Source organism: Haliotis rubra, unplaced genomic scaffold, assembly GCF_003918875.1.
Source record: "Haliotis rubra isolate DU_JTF1 unplaced genomic scaffold, ASM391887v1 Scf116, whole genome shotgun sequence".
Lineage (NCBI taxonomy): Eukaryota > Metazoa > Mollusca > Gastropoda > Lepetellida > Haliotidae > Haliotis > Haliotis rubra.
The window spans coordinates 1,530,107-1,554,881 of record NW_025765070.1 but is presented as its reverse complement, the minus strand read 5'-3'; the positions used below and the strand labels follow the sequence as shown (position 1 = coordinate 1,554,881).

The 24,775-nt window shown below is 41.3% G+C and overlaps 1 protein-coding gene across 2 annotated transcripts in view; it reads right to left on the bottom strand.

The window, feature by feature from the left end:
• Positions 1–24,775, bottom strand: part of LOC124256276 (acyl-CoA:lysophosphatidylglycerol acyltransferase 1-like) — a 189,402-nt gene that overhangs the window by 140,910 nt on the left and 23,717 nt on the right. The window contains exons 1-2 of one of the 2 annotated variants that reach the window (XM_046690257.1): positions 20,424–20,507; positions 17,827–18,092 (exon numbers count right to left, since the gene is read on the bottom strand). In XM_046690257.1, the coding sequence (XP_046546213.1) occupies positions 17,827–18,064 (238 nt within the window). In that variant the 5' untranslated portion in view covers positions 18,065–18,092; positions 20,424–20,507. Of the gene's footprint in view, positions 1–17,826; positions 18,093–20,423; positions 20,508–24,775 lie in introns of those variants that run through there. The other variant, XM_046690251.1, reaches the window with a different exon arrangement.

Sequence of the window (24,775 nt, the reverse complement as noted above, 5' to 3'; positions counted from 1 at the left end):
ATTAGAGTCATTGGGTTTTACAGTGGATGTGAAGGCAATTGCATGTTGCTAAATGCATTAGTTATTGGGTTTTACAGTGGATGTGAAGGCAATTTCATGTAGCTACAAGCATATGAGTTATTGGGTTTTACAGTGTACGTAGAGACAGGTGTCATGTAGCCTCGAGCATTAGTGTCATTGGGTTTCACAGTAGATGTGAAGGCAATTGCATGTAGCTACAAGCATTAGAGTCATTGGGTTTTACAGTGGATGTGAAGACAGGTGTCATATAGCCTCAATCATTAGTGTCATTGGGTTTTACAGTGGATGTGAAGGCAGGTGTCATGTAGCCTCGAACATTAGAGTCATTGGGTTTTACAGTGGATGTGTAGACAGGTGTCATTTTGCCTCGAGCATTAGAGTCATTGGGTTTTACAGTGTACGTGAAGACAGGTGTCATGTAGCCTCAAGCATTTGAGTCATTGGGTTTTACAGTGTACGTGAAGACAGGTGTCATGTAGCCTCAAGCATTAGAGTCATTGGGTTTTACAGTGTACGTGAAGGCAGGTGTCATATAGCCTCGAGCATTAGTCATTGGGTTTTACAGTGTATGTGAAGACAGGTGACATGTAGCTACAAGCATTAGAGTCATTGGGTTTTACACTGTACGTGAAGACAGGTGTCATATAGCCTCGATCATTAGTGTCATTGGGTTTTACAGTGTATGTGAAGACAGGTGTCATGTAGCTACAAGCATTAGAGTCATTGGGTTTTACACTGTACGTGAAGACAGGTGTCATATAGCCTCGATCATTAGTGTCATTGGGTTTTACAGTGTACGTGAAGACAGGTGTCATATAGCCTCAAGCATTAGAGTCATTGGGTTTTACAGTGTATGTGAAGACAGGTGTCATGTAGCTACAAGCATTAGAGTCATTGGGTTTTACACTGTACGCGAAGACAGGTGTCATATAGCCTCGATCATTAGTGTCATTGGGTTTTACAGTGTACGTGAAGGCAGGTGTCATATAGCCTCGAGCATTAGTCATTGGGTTTTACAGTGTATGTGAAGACAGGTGTCATGTAGCTACAAGCATTAGAGTCATTGGGTTTTACACTGTACGTAAAGACAGGTGTCATATAGCCTCGATCATTAGAGTCACTACGTTTTACAGTGGATGTGAAGACAGGTGTCAAGTAGCCTCGAACATTAGAGTCTGGGTTTTACAGTGGATGTGAAGACAGGTGTCATGTAGCCTCGAGCATTAGTGTCATTGGGTTTTACAGTGGATGTGAACACAGGTGTCATGTAGCCTCGAGCATTAGTGTCATTGGGTTTTACAGTGGACTGACTGACTGACTGAGTTTGGTTATAAGCCGCTTTTAGCAATATTCCAGCAATATCACGGCGGGGGACACGAGAAAATGGGCTTCACACATTATACCCATGTGGGTATTGAACTCGGGTCTTCGGGGTGATGAGCGAACGCTGTAACCATTAGTCTACCCCACCACCCCACTTTTGCAGTGGATGTGAATGCAGGTGTCATGCAGCTACAAACATTAGTGTCATTGGGTTTTACAGTTGATGTGAAGACAGGTGTCATGTAGCCTCGAGTATTAGTGTCATGTGTTTTACAGTAGATGTGCACACCATAAGACAGGTGTCAGTGCGGAAAGGTTGGTGTGAACTGTCACTGTCACCAGAGAGGACAAAGCAGTAATGATCACTTTCTATTTGCAGCTGATCACTGCTAACAAACAAAACCTAACATTGGTCAGTGTTGTAAAATGACACATTGGATGGTATTTTTGAAGCAAATGAACAGATTCTCAGGAATTATGAGTTGATAGCATAAGGGCAAAATTACCTTTAAATATGTATTTTTTGGATGAAAAGGATACTTTCTACTTATCCTGGCTCATACTAATTGCCTATCTCCCCTTTCTCCCAAGGTACAGTGGAAACCTCTGTCTTATGTTCCCAAGAACAGTTTAAAAATAGCTCACCCCAAATGGGCCTCTCCTGTGCCTGTGCACAGCAACCCACTCGACTGCTGGTAGCTCATCATTCTCTCCATTTCCAAAGCCAAAAGGTAATTTAGACATAAGCCAAATAGTGGAGAAGTGGGGACAGTTGGGAGGGCATAAAGACTATGAGTCAGGATAAGTATAAAATATCATTTTAATTAAAAAAATACATATCTTTTCCTTATCCTGACGCATACTAATTGCTTGAATCCAACAAATATGTGGTGGGTCAGCCATCTATTTGGATTACAATAAAACTGTTCAATACACCCCATGGGAACTCCTCGAGTCTTCAGGTCACTGCATCTCTATGTGGGGGACCACCTTCTCTTAATTTATAAAGAAGTAAATCATAAGATTTGGTGGATTTTAAAGACTTGCAGAGAATTAGATTCCCGCTTATCTTGGTTTGATTCATATGTTAAGAATAGAGTGTTATCTTAACTGAATCATATCACTCATGCTCTGATTTATCTTGTAAAACAGGGGGCATGGACTCTCTGTCGGTGGTTATGGAACAGTAACCTGACGTCAATCAGTCTACGTGATTATTGGTGAGTAGTTATCTTCCCCTGGTACTGTCAATTGTTACGCTACATCCAAGGGACCAAACTGGTGTATTCCGGAGACATCTTCTGTGGCAAAGTCCCTGATATAAAGGTTAGCGAAGACAGTCTCCGATCTCCAGAAACATCCTTCCATAATTGATGAGATGGAGCAGTTGCCGTGCACAGCTAGTTTTGGATGGCATGGCTCTGACTTCATGCAGATTGGAGGCTCTAGGTAGATCCCGTCCTGGTGCCTTATAGGTTATCAGAATTACTGCTCTCAGCCAGAAGGAGATTGTTGTTCTGGATACTTCAGTAGATGTAGCAGGTGATATCGGGATGAACAGCCTCCTGAACTTCCTTCTTATTAATGCAGTTTTGTTTAGCTAGATCTGAGCTCTGACCGGACAAAATGATGTCCTGTGTATCTTCAGCCATGAGTATGGATAAGATAAGAGATAAGATAAGATAAACTTTATTGTCCCGCAAAGGAAATTTGTTTTGCATTCAAAGAGCCAATATAAGCATATAACAACAAATAATTTAAAGTATATATACACAATGCCAAGCTAATCAGAATATAATGTTGAATTACAACACAATCAAAGTTCATGATATAGTAATCAATCGTGCCTCATCATAGATTTCACTATTACAATTTTGGAGGAAGATTTAGAAGTTTTATGCTGTAAGGGACAAATGATTTTGAAGTTCTATTAGTTTTGTAATACATGATTTTGAAACGGCGGCCAGAAGGCAGAAGTTCATAACATTCATTTAAAAAGTGTGATGGATCCAATTGAATGGCCAGAGCTTTCTTCTTAACTTTTGACTCATACTGAAAAGATAGAGGTTCTAAATTGAAGCCGCAAATTTTACTTGATATGTTTACAATTTTGTCGACTTTGTTTTTCTGTGTAAGAGGATGATTGCCATACCAGGCATGAAAGCAGAAAATTAAAATACTATTAATGAATGTTTGGTAGAATAATTTTAAGATATTAGTGTGTACATTAAATGATCGCAATTTTCGCAGAAAGAAAAGCCTCTGTTGTGCTTTCCTATGTACACGATGTGAATTTGATTTCCATGAAAGTTTATTATAAATGATGGTACCCAGGTATTTATACTCTTCTACTGTTTCTACTTGCTGTCCATCAATACAAGGGAGAGCCCAGGTCGACAGTCTATATCAATAGCGTGTTTCAATAAAACAGTTGACATTCATCACTGTCGAATCTTGTAGCTTAGATTTGATCTAATGCTGGTAGACTGCTTCAGATAAAAGTTTAGGTCCGATATAGAACTCTAAACTTCTTCTGTTGATGGCTAGACTGCAGTTTATTGGGCAACCCCCAATCGCCATAAAACAAATATGGCGTGATCGTTGTCTCTCTATAACACTGCCTGGCTCATGCTTCGCTGTTTTCTTCATTATTTCGTAGAGTGCAGTAGTCCGCTGTTGAGGTTAAATTTCGGTGGTGAGACGATGGATACCATATCTGGGCCGTCGACATTTCTGGTGTTGATGCGTCATTTTCCCTTTCTTCTGCAGACGATCTCTGGGATGACCACATTTGGATACTTCTATTGCAGCAATGCTGATTCCCGTGATGCGCTGACCTGAACAGTACTACATACTGTCATCTAAATAGATGATGAATCTCTTGATGATTGTCAGTCCTCTCACTGTCAGGGCTATGGCAGCTGTTGAGATTCCCCCTTGTATAATGGGTTGGTTTACAACCCCATGAATCACTGAGACATCTCCATGATATCTGGTGCAATAGGTGGTTGAATAAATGGAGACCTAGTGCCCACTTGATGTCTTTGGAATAAAACGTTGGCGAAGACTATGATAAAACTTATAGTTGTATATAACATGAAATTCATCTTCAACAGCTTTACAATGCTTACATAATGCAACATTATCATTGACAGTAGCGAGACCTTTTCTGATTAACTGAATACCAAGTATATTACATCCTGATCTAAACATTGTAAAAGTATGTTTATTATCATTGCTAATATTAGACAGGAGATATTTTTCACAATTCAACAAAGATTTTTTGAGAGTAATGAAAACATGGTGATTTGCTGTCAAGAAGAGATGAATGCCAATCTTGGTGTAAACAATCATTAATTTTTTCAATAAATTTACATTATAAACATCTTTAGATCACCAACAAATTGTGTGTTCCATACAATTCCAAACCCTATGCCTGAACAATAAATGCTTTACATAGCTTGCCCATGTTGGGCGTTTTCTAGATTCAATTGACAATAAAAATTGATAACATTGATAGGGGTATCTATCTGGGTGCATATGTAATAATCTTATCCAATATTTGATACATTTTACAAAATAAACATTTGACAGAGGGAGTCATCCGCTTTTCCCATAAGCAACAACATTAGGAGATCTGTAACCAATTTGTAACATGAATTTGCAAAACTTAGGATGGATAATTTCAATATTCTCTCTTTTTTGAAAACCCCAGATCTCAGCGCCATATGTAAGAATTAGAACAATCTTCTTATCAAAAATATAAAAAAGCATAAGAAAAACACCTATTATATCGTCTTATCAATGATTTAACAGGCCAAAGTGCTTTACTAGCTTGTTCAGAGAGATTTTTACATGCTCCAGTCCAAATTAATTTAGGCGTTACCATAAGTCCAAGATACTTATACAGTTTTCATTGGAGTACCAATACACAGCCATTTTTCATGTTTTGATAGAGGGCCATCCATCTTAAAAACAATCATTTTACTTTTATCAATATTTATATCCATACCCCATTTGTAAGAATACATATGTAAAGCATCAAGACAACGTTGAAGTTTAACTACAGAGTCAGCAACCAAAATCAGATCATCTGCAAACAACAATGCAATAATGTTTAAACAAAATTCAGATACAAAAATACCGTCCTGAAATTTATTTTCTAGTGACAGTTTGAGTTCATTAATGAACAAAGAAAACAGCACAGGGCTGAGCAAACAACCTTGACGAACTCCACAGGAGCTATCAAAATATTCAGTTAATTTTCTACCAAAATCATAAGATACAATGACTTTAACATTACTGTACATATTTTGTATCAAAGTTAACAATTTACAGTGGATTCCGTTTTGTAAAAGAACATATAATAATTTGTACCTGTTAACCATATCAAAGGCGTTACAAAACTCTATGAAGGCAACATATAGTTAACCACTTTTACGAGTTATATATTTCTGAACAATAGCCTGAAGAATAAATATACTGTCAACAGTCGAGTGATCCTTTTTAAAGCCTCCTTGGTATTCACCACCTGGTTCACGAAATTCTAAATAATATTCCAATCTTTTATTTAAAACTGTAGAAAAAATGTTGCTTATCACATTTAATAAAGAAATTCCTCTAAAATTATTTGGATTACACTTACTGCCTTTGTTATGTAGTCGCATAATGATACCAGTAGACCAAGATGTAGGGTAATATCTAGTGCATAATATCTTATTATAGAGTATAACTAAATATGGCACAAGGACACCTTCAGCAGTTTTAAACATTTCTGCTGGGATACCATCATCACCCAGAGATTTGTTACATTTCAATTTCTTATGGCATAATAACACCCTGATCATTAAAGTCTATTGAGAGAATATCATCTTCAACACAACAAATCTGCACATGTATTACAGTCATGATTGTTAAGATACGCTTTGTATAGGATTGAATAAGTTCCTGAAGTAATCAGCCCATACTGAAGGGGAGCTAACAGACTCAGGTGAACGACTTGTAATATACTATTTCACAAGATGCCAAAACACTGTACAGTCACTAGAACTTGCTGCATCATGCATAGCTTGACTCACGAACAATCAAGTATATTGTCTGTAATTATTAGTAAACTTACCTCTGGGTTGTGTTAGCCTTTTCCTCCTTCACTTGGTGATGTGTTACAGACTCGCTTAGAAAACAAAGGGAAGTAATCCTTACCTAGATAAAACCTGATCCTGCATGGTTACCTCCATTGACTTGCTATTCTGCTAGTGTTATCTTATAAGCCTTTATATTTTCCCTGGTGTAGATTCTGTGAAAATATACAGTGGGGAGGTGATAAATTGCTTTTCTGGGTGGGTGTACCGTGTACAACCCAGAGGTAAGTTTACTAATAATTACAGACAATATACTTGATCGTTTGTAATTATAGGCATAAACATTCCCTCTGGGTGGTGTTAGCCAGAATCCCACATGAGGTTGGTGGGTCTTTCTGAAGCTAAACAAATAGAGAGAATGTTTATTCCTATTACTAACGTCCAAATCCTGTATAATTGACTGTTGTATGTAATAAGATAATTGATGATTTACGAAGCTTCGGTAATCATTTACTATATATTGAACCTCATGATACCTAAGTGCTATAATTCCACCACCAATAAGGGATTTCTTGGTGAGATAGGAATGATTGTAGAGAGTGATGATGTAATTCAGGGTTCTATTTCGGGAAGTGTAAAAATCAGTCATTTTTGGTAGTTATGACGTCATTTCCAATATTAGTTGACATCATTTCCGGTTTAATGACACCATTTCTGGTTTAATGACATCACTTCCAGTTTTATGACGTCACTTCCAGTTCAATTTGGTAAGACACAATTAATAGTAATCCTTCAAAAACATCATTCCTCATTATATAGGAGTAAAGTGTGCGTGAAACATAACACTAATGAACCAGATCCAACACCTGAAGGGAGGATATGTTAGTACCGGAATCCTTCACCAGATCAGTGATGCTCCTCAACCATCTCACCTCATAATAATATTGGATTCCACCATAAGTTGTTCCTTGAAGAACTTGTGTCCAAATCTTGTCCAAACCCCCCAACCTTCTTTTTGTTTTGAAGGTTCAAGCCTGAGAAATCCGTTGAGCCATAACGAAAGGTCCGAGTGAGTGTAAACCATCTAAAGCTGGAGTGATGTCCCGGAGATAGGCTTTAATGAAAGTATTAGGGGACTTCCACTGGCAAGAGGCCACTATCTGTTCAATGGAGACTGAAGTCCAAGCCGTGAGTGAGGAGGCCAAGGCTCTAATTTCATGTGGCGAAAAACGAACGTTGACATAATCCTGGTCGCAATCTTGATACGCTATAGTGATGGTCTTGCGAAGCCAGGCTGAAAGCGTATTCTTAGATAGTTCCATAAGAATATGAGGTTTACATGGGATGAAAAGTCAACTACGTTTGTGCCGAAAGGAGTTTGTGTGTTCAGTGTACCAACAGAGAGCGCTGAGGGGACACAAAAGGCGATTTCGAACGAGATGAAGAAGGTAATGCCGGAATAGTATATGATCTAGCACCCAGTGGTCCATGTGCGGTAGACTGAGTTTTTGCCACATATTCCGGTAGAGTGCGGCAAGTAAGACTGGAATAATTTTTCCGAAAATACGAAGAGAGGAGAAATCGATAGCATGCAATTCCGACATGCGAGCTGCAGTGCCGAAGGCTAACAGGAATGCTGTTTTAAATACTTTAAAAAGTTAGAGGCACAGATCCCAGGGGTTCAAAAGGCGCTTTAAGGAGTGCTTGAAGAACAAGGCATAAATCCCATTTTGGAAAAATTAAGGGCAATTAATCTTTGAGCTGAAAAGACCGGACTAATCTGTGTAAGGAGATCTCAGAACCGACGTGCAGACCTTGTAGATTGCAGACAGATGCAATGGCGGAACGGTATCCTTCAATTGTGCCCACTTTGAGTTTCCTGTGGGTATGCAAGAATAGTATAAAATCAGCAATCATAGGTATAGAGATAGGCTGTCCAAGGAGCTGTCGCTGAGAGCCATTGGTTGAATTGTTTCCATCATGAGTCATAAAGGAGAGCTGTCGATGGTCGAACGGCCTGAGAGATGGCTTGCATAGCATCGGATGCAAAGCCTTGTTTCCGCAGAGATGACTGGATAGTTTCCACATGCGTAAGTTCAGTGCTGGAATGTTCGGATGAAGAATTGATGACCCTGGTTGTGCCAGGAGATTCTCCCAATGAGGCAGAATGAGAGGTTCATTCGTCAGGAAATTGAGCAGGAGAGGAAACCATGTCCATGTTGGCCATTCCGGTGCCACTAGATACAGAACACACTGATGTTGCAGAAGTTTGGACAGGACATTTGGATTTACCTTGAAGGGAGGAAACGCGTTATGCCACCATTGTCCCATGGAATGGACAGAGCGTCAATGGCCCAAGCGGTCGGGTTGGGTACAGTACTGACAAATACCGGTAATTGTGCATTGCGCTGGTGGCAAGGAGGTCTATACAAGATGTGTCCCATTTCTCTTGAATCAGATGAAGCGCGTCCCTGTGAAGTGTCCATTCGGTTGGAAGTAATTGGCCTGTCCGAGAGAGCGAGTCTGCCAACAAATTTAGCTTGCCGAGAATGTGTCTGGCCTTGAGAGAACATTTGTACATGTCGACCAGGCGATAAAGTCTTCGAGTCAAGTCCATCAACATGGTTGAGTACCCCCTTGTTTGTTGATATATGCGACAACTGTCGAGTTGTCTGTCGCAATCATGACTGATTTGTGGTGTAGATGGGGGCCACCATCCATTCCACACCCCGAAGAAGGCCATGAGTTCCAGTACATTGATGTGATAAGTCATCTCCAGCTGAGTCCAAGAGACGTGATGGTTTATATGAGCACCCAGTCCGTGGCTGAGGCATCTGTGTAAATAGTGAGATTTGGTTCGGGAAGTGAAATGGAGCTCCTTGGAGAACATTGTGTTCCTCTGTCCACCAATACAGTTCGCGTATGACCTCGGGAGGAGGTGACACTTCCAAATCCAGGTCGTCTGACCTGCACAGATTGATCCAACACTGGGTGAAGCCAACACTTGCTCAGATGAATAAGGAAACCAGGTGTGTGAACACATGGATGATGAAGTGAGTATAACATATCAGTATCATGGTGCAAATGTGATACGCCAAAACATCGTCCAGGTAGCCATGAATCGCTTAGTGACGCAAATGCAGAAAGTTGAGGAGCGCTGTAACAGGCCAAACTTTACCCCTGGCTAAGCCTTCCCCTGGGAAACTTTAGCCTAGGACAAACTCCATTCCCACCCCCAACCCCCCAGCTAAATCTTCCCCTGGGGAAAGTTTGTCCTAGGCCAAACATTCCCCACCCTTGAATCAACTTTAAAGGCTACATCTTTCCCACCCTTGTTCTTATATCATCCTTTGTGATAGAGCCATCTTGGGTCATGAATGCAGTTGCTTGAGATCGGAGTTGTCTCTTGATCTTCTTTCTATCTTCAAGACTGATTCATTACCACCGTAAAAAGCCATGGTGCGATGGAGATCCCGAAAAGCGAAGAACCCGGAATTGAAAACCACAACCATTCATGGTGAAGTGGAGGTATTTCCGAGATTGATGGTGTATCGGAATGTGCAGATATGCATCCTTGAGATCGAGACTGGTGCCTGGGCGGATGAGTTTCCTGACATTGCGAAGTGATTCCATGGTGAAGAGCGGAGGCCTGCTTAAAAATTGTTTGTTTAGAATCTTCAGATCGATAACCATCCTCATCTCCGGTGTGTCTTTTTTTGGTACAAGGAACACCAGAGAATAAAACCCTGGAATGGTGTCTTGAGAAGATAACTCTACAATCGCTTCCTTGAGGATCAATTGTTGTATTGCAGTAAGAGCCGCCGATAGCCGAGGATCCTTGAGGAAGAACCGGCAACCCACAGGATGTATGGTTAAAGGAGGGAGATGGTCGAACAGAAGATAATAACCCTTGTGGACGACAGACAGGATCCAAGGATCGGTTATGATCTGCATCCAATTTTCGTGACACTGAGCCTGGCAGTCCCCGAATGGTGAAGTCTGAACTGATTGTTTGAAGTCCATAATCAAATCTAAGTCCTTGGGCATTTCCGAATTATAAGGATCTGAGGGTATTATTATGGGATTGTACAAGTCAATGTCTGCAGGGAAAGGAGCGGCAGGCTAGAAAAATCATTTGTCCCCTAGGCCTGGTTTGAGATTGAATGCGCGCTGAGTCATGGTGCGTGACGAATCCGATGGAGTAGCAGCCCTATCAAGAGCAGAATGTTGAAAACATGGAGAGGGAATGAGAGATGATCCCCTTCTACCGCGAGTACTAGTAGCTCTGGATGGCATAGACTGACCTAGGAGAGCAGATGCCAATTGTTGATTGAGGTTTCGAGACACTTGAGCATCCTGTGTAGTAATGCTTGATTGCATATACTATTAAACAAGGAAGATGACTCCACAGGTTGTTGGAATAGTTCATCTTTTGCTAAGTCAGGAATATTCTGAACCCCAGTTATACACATGTTCAAGGGCTAGCAGGCAACCCATGATATTAACTTGAATAGATGTGACATCCGCGACAGCCTGATAGACAACATCCAAAAAAGAGTGGGCTAAGGCAGCCTCCTGAGCTGACATGGCCACCATTGTATCTTGTTTAATGCCGGAGTAATTCTCAAAGATTGGTGGTAGCAATTGCCGTACGCCAGCCACAAACCAATTTATGTAGGAAAGTATATCGATGTACGAACGCGCCACCTGATCTATATCCTTCAAATACCTTTCATAAAACGTCAAACGGGGAGCTCTAGATCAGGAGTAGCCGATGAAAACCTACAATCATGGATGACGTACGACTGCCTAAGTGTAGTCTTAGGTAACGAATGAACATTGGAAACCTTGGAAATTGTTTCATTAAAAGAATTCAAAGCTGGGCAGACTACTGTGGAATGCGGTAGGGATAGCTTGGGAGCTTTTTGAGGTGCTAGCGATCCTGAGGACCCCAGTTCAGCCGGTAGGTGAGAGTTCAACACTGTAGAAACCGGAGGTACCGTACATGGTTGGTAATTCATGGAGTAAGACAACCGTATCCGTGTAAGCCTAACCGGGAACAAAGTCCACAGCTTCCGTCTCCAAGAACGGAACCGTGAGAATGCCTTCATGGAGTGAGACTTGTGCATCAGTGACCGGATAAATGCCTTGTGGATCCAAGTCCGAGACATCCGGGAAGTACAGGTGACATTCCTACAGTTATCAATTTGTGAATTCTGATTCTCCTGAGAGTAAGTGATAGTTTCCGATTGAGTGTCTAAACGACTAGCAGCAATAGATCATTTGAGTTCTTTCATTTTAGAAAAACTCAGGTGCTCCAAATCCTTAAGAGCTGAACCAAAGGAGGCACTCAAATCAACCTTCAGGGATATTAACATAGATGAAATTGTCCAAGGCCTGAGAAGCAGGAGTAATCTCTAAAGTTTAGACGCTTACTACATTTTGTTTTTTTAACCGTGTCCGAGGAGGAAAGCTTGTGTTTTTCAACACGAGCATCGTTCATAGTAGTCGAATCATTTTTGGACATTTCTTGACACATTAAACAACGGGATGATAATGCACGTGGTGGATCCGTTGAACAAGAAAGACATAAGGAGTGAGGGCCTTTATCAGACTGAAACTTTTGACACCCTGCACACTTTTTTTGAGACATGTTGCAGTAGTGCCTTGTTAAAGTATGTAAGGTCGAAAATGGCGGGAAAATTTAGGCAAGTCACAAAGTCAATAAAAATTTGCAAATAAAGTCAATATGAAATAAATGCAATTGTCAATGATCAATCAGAACTAACCAGTTTTTGATCGCTGAAGTAATGTTGAACTTGAAGAAATAAGATGAAATCCAGGGGTAGTCTCCAACACGTCCTCACTCAGTGATAGTCTGTCTCACAGTCCCTGAACCACAGGGCTAAAGCCCTAAATAGTGAGTGAGTTGTGTTTTACGCTGCTTTTAGCAATATTCCAGCAATATCATGGCGGGAGACACCAGAAATGGGCTTCACACATTGTACAAATGTGGGGAATCGAACCTGGGTCTTTGGTGTAACGAACAGACGCTTTAACCATCAGGCTACCCCACCGCCCCTTAAGAGTACGACATTGTTCATCAAACCAGTCGGGCTGTTGTTTAACAGCGATATACTAGGCACATAAAGAAACTGTGCATACAAAATTTAAAATCTAAATTTATCAAACCTGTGTAGACACATAAGGATTTAAACTCAGAGATTAGTGACATGTATCCAACATGCATGCGTGCCACGTTCCGTGACGTCAGTGGGTTCGCCTTGAGGCGTGCAATACGTTGTTGCACGTGCATTCGGAAAGAGAAACAGAGCAAATGAATGCCACACAATACTGTCACTTTGGAAAGCTCAACCCCTGCCCTTGCGATCGTTCAAAAATTAAACGGCTATTGAAACGCGCATAGCATGCCAAGGCTCACGTCTGCTGCACAACGTCATGAGGCCATTGGGATGGTCCGTGGGGGAATGTCTCAACGACAAGTGGCTGCACATTTCCACTGCCACCGGAACACCATTTCTGCACTGGTGAGACGCTACCAGAACACAAATGACGTCATCGATCGGCCACGTTCTGGACGTCCACGTGTAACAACGCCAAGACAGGACAGATGGATAAGGGTGACCCATCTTCGCCACAGGTTTCAGACTGCAGTGATGACTGCCCGAACCATCCCAGGACTTCGCCGTATCCACCCCAACACAGTTCGACAACGTTTACGTCATCACGGGATCAGACCACGACGTCCGCCATACGGCCTATCCTGACACAACGTCATCGACAAGCTCGCCAAATGTGGTGCGAAATCATGTCCGCAGACCCTTGTTTTGGTGGAGAAATGTTGTTTTTACAGATGAGTCCAGGTTTAACATTTCCCATAGTGATGGACGTCAACGTGCCTATAGACGCGTGGGAGAACGTTATGCACAGGCCTGTGTCTTGGAGAGGAATCGCTTTGGTGGTGGTTCCGTGATGATTTGGGGTGGAATAACAGCACGCCAAAGAACTCCTTTGGTGATTGTTCAGGGCAACTTAACTGGTGTGGGCTACAGGGATCAGATTCTTCGACCTGTGGCAATTCCTTTTCTGCAACGTCATGGCCCTGGGTTAACATTCCAACAGGACAATGCCGCCCTCATACGGCAAGGGTTGCTATGGATTTCTTGCAACACCACAACGTTGACTTACTGCCTTGGCCTGCAAATTCACGGATCTCTCCCGATAGAGCATGTTTGGGACGAGATGGATCGGCGTCTACGCCGTCTTCCTCATCCGCCAGATAACGTCCTTGACCTTGCAACAGAACTTGAGAGAATCTGGCGTGACATCCACAAGCCTTCCTTGCACGTTTGATAGGCTCTATCGTCGTCGATGCACTGCTGTTCTCAATGCCGATGGTGGACATACCCGTTATTGAGCTTGTGACATGGTCGTTTGACCCCTGTCCCTTTGCTTGTGGACTCGTGGCGTCATTGTGATTGACTTTTCAATTGAAATTCTCCCGACTTGTTATGGTCTCATGATCCCTCCATTAAAGTTTATATGTACCTTTGACATTGTTATCATACTTATCAACTGGGATAATATTTTGACAATGCACAGTTTCTTTATGTGGCTAGTACATTATAAAACCATTTACATTCCAACACAACTGGTTTGTTATCAACTGTGAGTTCGAGATGCACAGGCTTTCTGAGGAATTGTCAATAGCAGTACTAAGATCAAGGCCACATTGCTACAACTCACTAGGACTCTGGTCATTGATGAACGGAAAAGAGTTCCAGCACTAACCACAGAGAATTTCACATCATCAATGAAGAGAAAGTCACCTTTAATAAACGCGGTCTTCCCCTCTTCCCTTGCTTGTTTCAGATGAGATGCCATTTGCTTTCTTCGGAGTCTGGTTTTAGGGGAGAAATCTTTCGATACCCCAACAGAAGTGTTACCTTTCGACAGTTCCTTTGCTTTATTAAACACAATATATTTGTCGTCTCTTGAGATGAACTTCATAATGATTGGTGGATTAGACCCTGTGGTCTTTTGTGGCCCAACCTGTGCACAATATGAAAGGGAATGTTATCGCTGTTTTCCACTTTTAGTTGATCTTTGAGAAATAAGTAAACCTTCCGTTTGGTTTCCGATGACTCTTCTTTTACATCATCCATGTTAACACCAAAGACAATTAAGTTGTTCCAGCGTGAATAATTTTCGTTCTTATCAATTTCATCCTCCAGAGCAATAATACTCTTTGCTTGGAATGTTACTATCTTTCTGAGATCACTATTTTCTTAGTTAATAAGTTCCAGCTGGCTGTTCAATTTAGCGTTACTTTCAAGTCTATTTGCGGACAGCCCTGCTCTCATATCGCCAGTTGGAATGCTTCTGGATGTAGCATCCCTTCTGTTTCTTTAGTATGGACAGCACATCTGCTAACACGTTTGTGACTCCTGGAATGTGTCTTGCCTTTATTCTTTGGTTGCGATTGTCCGCTAACTCATAAAGTTGAAACATCAGTTCTTGCGGGAATGCCAATTTTGTTGTGACTTGCAAATTTATGTAGAAGGCCACTGCTGCATTGTCTGTGCATATCATCAGGAACTTGTTTCTGGGACCAGTGAGTTACGGCTCTTATGACAACCTCAAACCCCAGTTGGTTGATGTGAAGAGATTCTTTCTCTTCGTACCAGGTCCCTGCTGTTACTTCTGAGTTGAAGATCTCCCCAGCCTTGGTGTAAAGCGTCAACAAACATATGCAGATTGTAGTCCGGCTCTTGTAAATATGTTCTTCTGCAGACATTTCAATTGACCATCCAACGGCGAATGTATTTCTTGACAGATAATCTTGAGAGCTTGCAGAAGACAATTCTGGATCTCATGTTAGGAATCTGATTGAATGGTGAAGTCAGCTGATGTCTGAGTAGATCTGCTAATTAGTGAGCTTGAATGCCATCATCTAAGTAGAAGGCACTGCGTATCCCCTTCATGTGCAGGAAAGTCACTTGGTAAGGCTTGGTCACACTTGTTTACAACCACAAGGCCGTAGATATTCCAAAAGGAAAAAACGTCAGGTTGTAGTGTCAAGCTGCGCCTATTTCTTATCCTCCACCTTGTAGGAGTTTGTCGTTGAATCGTTCATGAGGGAGGAGTCTTCGTCAATCTCTGGCACCTTGTTGAAGACCTCCATGTTGTGAAGACGAAACCTACTTAGTGTAAAACAACGTTGGCAACCCCTGAGCCTTGTAGCCTTCGCTAAGGCTGACTACAAGTTCTCCGCCACTTGTCAAAGTGGTCAAAGTGTTGATATCATCATCCTTGATACAGTAGGTATCTGATGGGGATGAGTCCTTTGTAGGAGAAGAAATCGGAAGACCATCAGCAATCCAGACTAGCAGCTCCTGATCCTTGTAGATAGACGAATTATCTTCCTCTTGAGATATATCCCCTAAAACTGAAGCGTTGAGGTTTTCCTCCTGAGACTCCTGCAGACGGACGATGCTGGAGTAGACTGTATGACAGGGTTATTAGCCTCCATGGCAGGTTGCAGTAGATGTTGCTGTATAGCCATCAAAACTTGCTTCAAATGTTGGCCACTAAGTCCGGATGCTGCACAAAGGCTTGCATCTGCGCTAAGGGATAAGGCTGCGAGAGAAGACCTGGGCTTGCGTGAAGGCTTACGCCTGCATGAACTGAGAAGGCTGCACGAAGGCCTGGGCTTGTGTGAAGGCTTGCGTCTACGTGAAGAAACGTGTCTATGTGAAAGGCTATGGTTGAACCAGGCTGCGTTGCTGCATCATCCCTTGCACGAAGGCCTAGGGCCTGCATTGAAGGCTTTGGCTGTGTGAAAGTGTACAGTTGAACAAGGTTGCATTGCTGCATCATCCCATGCATCAAAGCCTGCGCGCATGTCGTCTTCTGAGCCGTCTACGTTGAAGGCATCTGTAGTACCACTACTTCAGGTTCTAAAACCGGTGGACTCTCTGTGAAGGATAGATCATCTGCTTCGTATGAAGAAATTTTCTCAAAGACCTGAATGGAGGCTTCGACCTCCTCCAAGCTGCCAGCGCTCCCAAGGTTACTGAATTAGTAACCTTCCCCGGTAATTTCTTAGCGAACATCTTCTTCTGCTTAGCAAGCTTCTGCAGGCTGGACATCCTGCGAAGCAGACTTTCTCTTCGATTGGCTGCACTTCGTTATAACGTCTTTGTTGATAAATCAACAAGAGAATGGTGTGAGGGAAACTCAACAGCCGACTGAAAGGAATCCATATTATTAATATTCAGAGAATTTATATTTCTCCCGGGGACTGTATATGTCCCCAGAGGACTGTAAAGGAACAAACTCAAGTTCTGCCAAGTGCTTGTAAGTCTTCTCTTTAGGTGACACAGCCTGGGTACGATCTGGAGTTTTCGTTGTAAGGCCACTAAATAACAGGTGAATTCTGGGCACAAAAGCTACACCTTGAGTTTAAATTGCAAATATAACTACTACATGAAGAGCACACAAGGTGAGGGTTATGAACAGATATTCTATATTAGCAAACGGAGCACGTTTTCATACATTGTACAACACTCTGATAAAGTCAGGAAAATTTAATTAATTAACAACAATTTTACAAAAATAACCCATAGTTATGATGTACAAAGGATACAGGATGAAATAACAAAGCAATAGCTTGTATAGTGAAGAGAGGAATGCACCCAACCGTCCAGGAGGGCGAAAATGGAGAGAATGACAAGCTACCAGCAGTCACGTGGGTAGCTGGTGCACAGGCGCGGGAGAGGCCCATTTGGGGTGAGCTATTTTTAAACTGTTCTTGGGAACATAAGACAGTGGTTTCCACTGTACCTCGGGAGAAAGGGGAGATAAGCAATTAGTATAAGTCAGGATAAGGAAACATTATGTTTTAAATAATTGTACAAAAACAGTGGAGGCTAAGATAAACGAATTTCGTTTGAAAATGAATTATGTTGTACAGACCCATCAAGCATTGCATAGGATCGGTCTATGCAGCCAGTTAACAGCTATCATGGAATGGAGGTTCAGACTGATCCTAAAAGACAGGGTAACAGCTGTCCATGCCAAACTGGACTGTTCAATAGTTTCAAATTCAAATAGCCGGAAAACTTGCTATCCGGACGATTTTCAGATGTAACCAAAGCGTCCATGTAAAAGGGGCTCAACTGTATTACCAGATTCAGCATACTGAATGCTCTGACCAGCTCCTAAGAATTCTCTGTATGTATATTTGTCATTTTTATACCCCTTCCCAACTCATGAAAGGTTTGACTATGTGGGGTAACAACATGTTACAAACATTGTCTGAATATTGATAAATAGAAAATTGTTTGGACAGATGTTGCTATGATGGTTATTTGTTTACTTCTGTATCCAGCTGTGAAGAACCATGTTGTGACCATGGCCAGGAGTCCCTTGAAGAGAACACTTTCAAGCTTCCAATACAAAGATGGTTGAAGAACACGGACTGGCCACAGCAGCAGCAACCATACACAGTAGGATGATATAGCATACACATTGGTGAATAGGATGAGAGAAAAGCGAACAGTGTACTGACAATACTGCAGTACATGTGTCAGACCCTGTAATAGATCTACCATCATGAAGACTTTCAATGTCAGCTGTAACAATCTGAAAAAAAAAAAAAAATTGATTACAAATGAATTCAGTCTTTTACTTGCAAAATGTATCTGCTCATTACTCTTGCAGGAATTCAAACCTGTGAATCACAAGAGCAAATAATCAGCATACATTTGAATTTTTTAAATAAACTGTAAATTTATAACACTTATACTGTCACATGTCGTGCACTTATATTTTTCTTCTACTGTGGAGTGGAAACAACTGTGACAAAAGTTTCCAGCTTCTTGTATCACATACTGGAAGGACAAATTATGAGGGGCATTCAAAAAGTAGTCAGTCTCACCTCGAAATTGATACAAATGCAGCTGTCTTTATGTTTTATTTTTCTACATATTATCTGTCAACCTCAAGCAAATTGGTTTTGCTATGTTCCAGCCTCACGATCCCCATTTTGTTTGAATAAACCCCACAAAATCTGTAATAAATGCATCACAAACTTCAGGAAACAAAATATGCAAAAAACATTTTGTGTGTTTGTGATGGGCAGAAGTCTTAAACTTAGATATTGAAGTGCATAAAAAAGCAATTTGAAACTACAATTGCTTGTTCATGTTTACTCAAAGAGGTGGTTTTGGAGACACTTCTCAGCCCCCTTTCAAATGATGTGATCATAAGGAATCAACTTATTCTAATGTTTTCACTTATTCATACATGATGCCAAGGGTTCAAACTAAATACTGAAAGGTCACAAGTGTCAGCTCTCAATATATTGTAAACAGTACCAGCTTGAATATCTGGACACAATGTTTTTGAAAGATTAACATGGGGTGTCTTAAAAACAGACCCTGTCTAAATATAAATCAAGCAATCCAAATCATTGAATGTTGATAATAACAGGAAGTCATCCAATACTATACTGAACATATTTTATATGATATTATCTGAGGGCATACCATTATCCAAGAGGCACCAAATGACAGATCATTTCTCATTTTCTGCAATTTTTAAAGAAATATTATACCCCAATGTGTGGTGATGACTAATATCTCGCTAACCACATTACCCACATATGTGAAAGTTTGGATATGGCTTTGATAATGATTCCTTCAAAATAAAATGGAAGCTTTTCAAACATTGGACATAGAGAATATAGTTAGGCTGACTACTTTTTGAACGCCCCGCGTATGTTGTTACAGAGCAATATTCCAGCAGTATCAATAAAACCTTTTAAAGTGGAAATCAAGGTTGAAGGTCAGCCTGTCGAAATGGAGGTTGATACTGGAGTAAGTATGACAATAATGCGTGAGGAGCATTTCCATAAGAATGTTGGACACCCAAAGTTCAATGACTCTTGTAAACAGTTCACAAGCTATTCAGGAAATAGTGTTTCTGTCTTGGGGAAATATCACACAGTGCCACTCATTGTAGCTAGAGTTCATGGTGTGCCACCGTTAATGCACAACCTGTGTTTTGCAGACCTTCAAAGATGAAGTTGATGACAAAATGGATCCTCTTGAGAAAGATGGCATCACTGTGAAGGTGGAATAAAGTGAGTGGGCTGCCCCAATTGTGGTGGTCAGGAAGAGGAACCAGTTGGTTAAAATCTTTGGGGATTATAAAGTCACCATTAACAGATATTACCAGGGAATCAGCAGTGTTTTTGGTTAACAGGGACGATATTTTGATTGTCAGTGACACAACAGAGGAACATGTTGAAAAACTGCGATTAATTCTGGAACGTTTCAGAAACCATGGGGTCAAAGTTAACTTCCAACTCATGAAAATGTGGATGCCATCCATAATGCGCCAAGACCACAGTCAGTTTCTGATGTACCCAGTTTCATGGGAATGTAACTGTATTATGAAAAATTCATACCAAATTTGTTAATACTGGTGCATCCTCTTAACAAGCTTTTACAAGCAAACTAATTCTGAAAGTGGCCTCAAACGTGCTTAACATAAGCTTGCATCAACCAATGTACTTTTCCACTACAATGTGAAACTGTCTATTCGGCTGGCTAGTGATGCATCTTCACATGGAATTGGTGCAGCGCTCTCCCATGTACTTCATAGGGGTGTGGAAAAACCTAGCTTATTCATCATGAACACTCAGTAAAGCTGAGAACAATTACTCACAACTTGAAAAGGAAGGATTGTCTCTGATTTTTGGGGTCATGAAATTTCATAGCCACCTCTACGAATGACGGTTCTGATGGTTAGAGATCATAAACCATTGCCAGCCATTCTTTGTCCAAAGGTGGAAGTGCCAACACCAGCAGCGGCACATCTTCAGCAATGGGCGTTGACTATCGTCTCATGATTATGACTTGGAATTTCAAACAAGAGAACATGCAAATGCAGATGTGCTTTCAAGGTTACCTCTGTCTTGCATGATGGAGTCTCTGTTGATGTGTTTTACAGCATGCCTCTAGATGATTTTCTCTCACTTCTAGAGAAATTGAGTCTGCAACAAGAAAGGATCCTGTTGTAGCAAGAGCCCTGGGTCTTACTCAAAACGGATGGCCCGAGACACTCCAATCAAATATGAGTGAGCACAAAGTGTTCCACGAACATGAGTGAGTATGGTTTTACGCCAGCAATATCACAGCAGGGGACACCGGAAATGGGCTTCACACATTGTACCCATGTGGGGAACTGAACCCGGGTCCTTGGCGTGACGAGTGAACGCTTTAACCACTAGGCTACCCCACGACACGAATTTTCAACAGAGCAGGGCTGTTTCTTATGGGACCAGCGAGTAGTGATACTGACCATTCTAAGACATTTTAAGTGATGAAGTTTATAGAATACATGAAGACCATCCTGGTGTGTGCAGAAAGAAAGCATAGGCTTGGAGTTACCTTTGATGGATTATGTATAGAAGAGGCTGTTCAAGCTTGTTTGTCTTGCCCAGCAGTAAGAAGCTCACCAGCTCACCACTGCTCCTCTCCATCACAAGGGTCTGAGAGAGAGTGCATATTGACTATGCAGAGTTACAGGAGCAGTACTACTTTGTGATTGTGGGTGCTCATAGCAAATTTCAGGACCATCTCAGGCTACCAGATCACAAGCAGATAATAATAATAATAATGATAAGAGTATTTATAAAGTGCCGACTGCCACCACACAAGGGCAATGCTCAAAGCGCTGACAAGTCACAGGTCACTTGTACAAGAAAATACAAGGATTTATGAAACATAGCGTTGAAAGAGGTGTGTTTTGATTCTGTTTTTGAAGTGTGGCAGAGTTGGTACTAGTTTTAGGTCAAGAGGCAGAGAGTACCAAAGGGTAGCACCTGCATACTGAAAGGACTTGGCACCAAACAATTTGAGTTTATAAGTAGGCATGGACAGAAGAAACTGATCAAGGGAGCGGAGAGTTCTGGAAGGAGTGTACAGCATGATGAGGTCTTGACTGACTGACTGACTGAGTTGGTTTTACCCCGTTTTTAGCAATATTCCAGAAACATCACGGCAGGATGAGGTCTTGAAGATAGGCAGGTGCCATTTTGCAAATTGCCTAATAATAAGTGAGTATCAGTATTTTGAATCTAATACATTAAGGAATATGAAGCCAGTGGAGAGATTGGAGAATGGGTGTTATGTGACAGGATGGTTTGCTTTTTGTTATTATATGGGCAGCAACGTTCTGAATCTTTTGAAACTTGTTGATCAATAATGACAAATTGCGGCTTTGCCTCCTCAACCATCTTTCTATTTGGTATCTAAGGAAACTCATATAGCACCCAAAATTGACCCATTGCTTTCAGAACCAGTGGCTGAAACTGACCTGCAGAAATTAGTTACAGAACTGACGTCACCATCCTCTAACACCAGACAAGATATGACATTCAATGAGTGAAGATATCCTGTCAGAGAACGAAAACCATGATGTTAACTTCACCTTTGACCTTCTGTTGTGAAAATGTGACCAGGTAATCATGGATACAGACATCATAACATAGTTGATTATTGTTTCAGTTCTAAATGTTTTGATAAAGTTCATAAATAATCAGGCATTTAGAGTACAAACTGCCAGCAACAAGCCTTGACAATAATGAAGTACACTATACCCACACTTAGATACAGTCAGCTACAAGCCTTGACAATAATGAAGTACAATATACCCACACTTAGATACAGTCAGCTACAAGTCTTGACAATAATGAAGTACACTATACCCACACTTAGATACAGTCAGCTACAAGCCTTGACAATAATGAAGTACACTATACCCACACTTAGATACAGTCAGCTACAAGCCTTGACAATAATGAAGTAGCACACTATACCCACACTTAGATACAGTCAGCTACAAGCCTTGACAATAATGAAGTACACTATACCCACACTTAGATACAGTCAGCTACAAGCCTTGACAATAATGAAGTACACTATACCCACACTTAGATACCAGTCAGCTACAAGCCTTGACAATAATGACTGACTGACTGACTGACTGACTGAGTTTGGTTTTACGCCGCTTTTAGCAATATTCCAGTAATATTATGGAGAGGGACACCAGAAATGGGCTTCACTCATTGTACCCATGTGGGCTTCATGGGGATTCAACCGGGTCTTCGCTGACGAGCCAACGCTTTAACCACTAGACTACCCCACCGCCCCTGACAATAATGAAGTACACTATACCCACACTTAGATACAGTCAGCTACAAGCCTTGACAATAATGAAGTACACTATACCCACACTTAGATACAGTCAGCTACAAGTCTTGACAATAATGAAGTACACTATACCCACACTTAGATACAGTTAGCTACAAGCCTTGACAATAATGAAGTACACTATACCCACACTTAGATACAGTCAGCTACAAGCCTTGACAATAATGAAGTACACTATACCCACACTTAGATACAGTCAGCTACAAGCCTTGACAATAATGACTGACTGACTGACTGACTGACTGAGTTTGGTTTTACGCCGCTTTTAGCAATATTCCAGTAATATCATGGAGAGGGACACCAGAAATGGGCTTCACTCATTGTACCCATGTGGGGATTCGAACCCGGGTCTTCGGCGATTCGAACCGGGGTCTTCGGCGTGACGAGCCAACGCTTTAACCACTAGACTACCCCACTGCCCCTGACAATAATGAAGTACACTATACCCACACTTAGATACAGTCAGCTACAAGCCTTGACAATAAAGAAGTACACTATACCCACACTTAGATACAGTCAGCTACTAGCCTTGACAATAATGAAGTACACTATACCCACACTTAGATACAGTCAGCTACTAGCCTTGACAATAATGAAGTACAATATACCCACACTTACATACAGTCAGCTACAAGTCTTGACAATAATGAAGTACACTATACCCACACTTAGATACAGTCAGCTACAAGCCTTGACAATAATGAAGTACACTATACCCACACTTAGATACAGTCAGCTACAAGCCTTGACAATAATGAAGTACACTATACCCACACTTAGATACAGTCAGCTACAAGCCTTGACAATAATGAAGTACACTATACCCACACTTAGATACAGTCAGCTACAAGCCTTGACAACAAGACGACAAAGTCATCAATATCCCCCTCAATGGCAAAATACTCTTCATGATTATGTCTACGAGTTATGATTATGTCAAATATTTAGGTGTGTATATAGAAATATTTAGGTGTGTATATAGAAAAGTGGAAGGTGTGTATTGAAAGGTTTTTAAAGTTCTGCTCCAGAAAGCAGCACTATCACCAATTTCAGTCAAACTTGCTGCCATGGAAATGCCAAAAATATTTTATTCAGAATTCCCAAACTACCAAAAGGCACCAGTACACCACCAGACCAATCTATGTGCCAAGTTTGGTGAAGAAACATTGAACCGTTTTAGAGTTCTGCTCCGGAAAAGAGCACTACCACAATTTCAGGCTAAGTCAAACTTGTTGCCATGGAAAAACGTCCCAAAACCATATTTTATTCAGAATTCCTGTCTCGAAACTACCTAAAGGCACCAGTACACCACCAGATCTATCTATGTGCCAAGTTTGGTGAAGAAATAGTGAATGGTTTTAGAGTTCTGCTCCGGAAAAGAGCACTACCACCAATTTCAGTCTAAGTTGAACTTGTTGCCATGGAAACGCCAAAAATATTTTATTCAGAATTCCAAAACTACCAAAAGGCACCAGTACACCACCAGATCTATCCATGGACCAAGTTTGGTGAAGAAACATTGAACTGTTTTAGAGTTCTGCTCCGGAAAAGAGCACTACCACTTATTTCAGTCAAAGTCGAACTTGTTGTCATGGAAACGCCAAACATATTTAATTCAGAATTCCAAAATTACCAAAAGGCACCAGTACACCACCAGATCCATGTATGTGCCAAGTTTGGTGAAGAAATATTGAACGGTTTTAGAGTTCTGCTCCGGAAAAGACAAATGTGCACAGACGGACAAACGGACGCACGGACGGAGTCCATTTTAATATCCCCCGCAAAACGCGTTGCGGGGGATAATAATGAAGTACACTATACCCACACTTAGATACAGTCAGCTACAAGTCTTGACAATAATGAAGTACACTATACCCACACTTAGATACAGTCAGCTACAAGTCTTGACAATAATGAAGTACACTATACCCACACTTAGATACAGTCAGCTACAAGCCTTGACAATAATGAAGTACACTATACCCACACTTAGATACAGTCAGCTACAAGCCTTGACAATAATGAAGTACACTATACCCACACTTA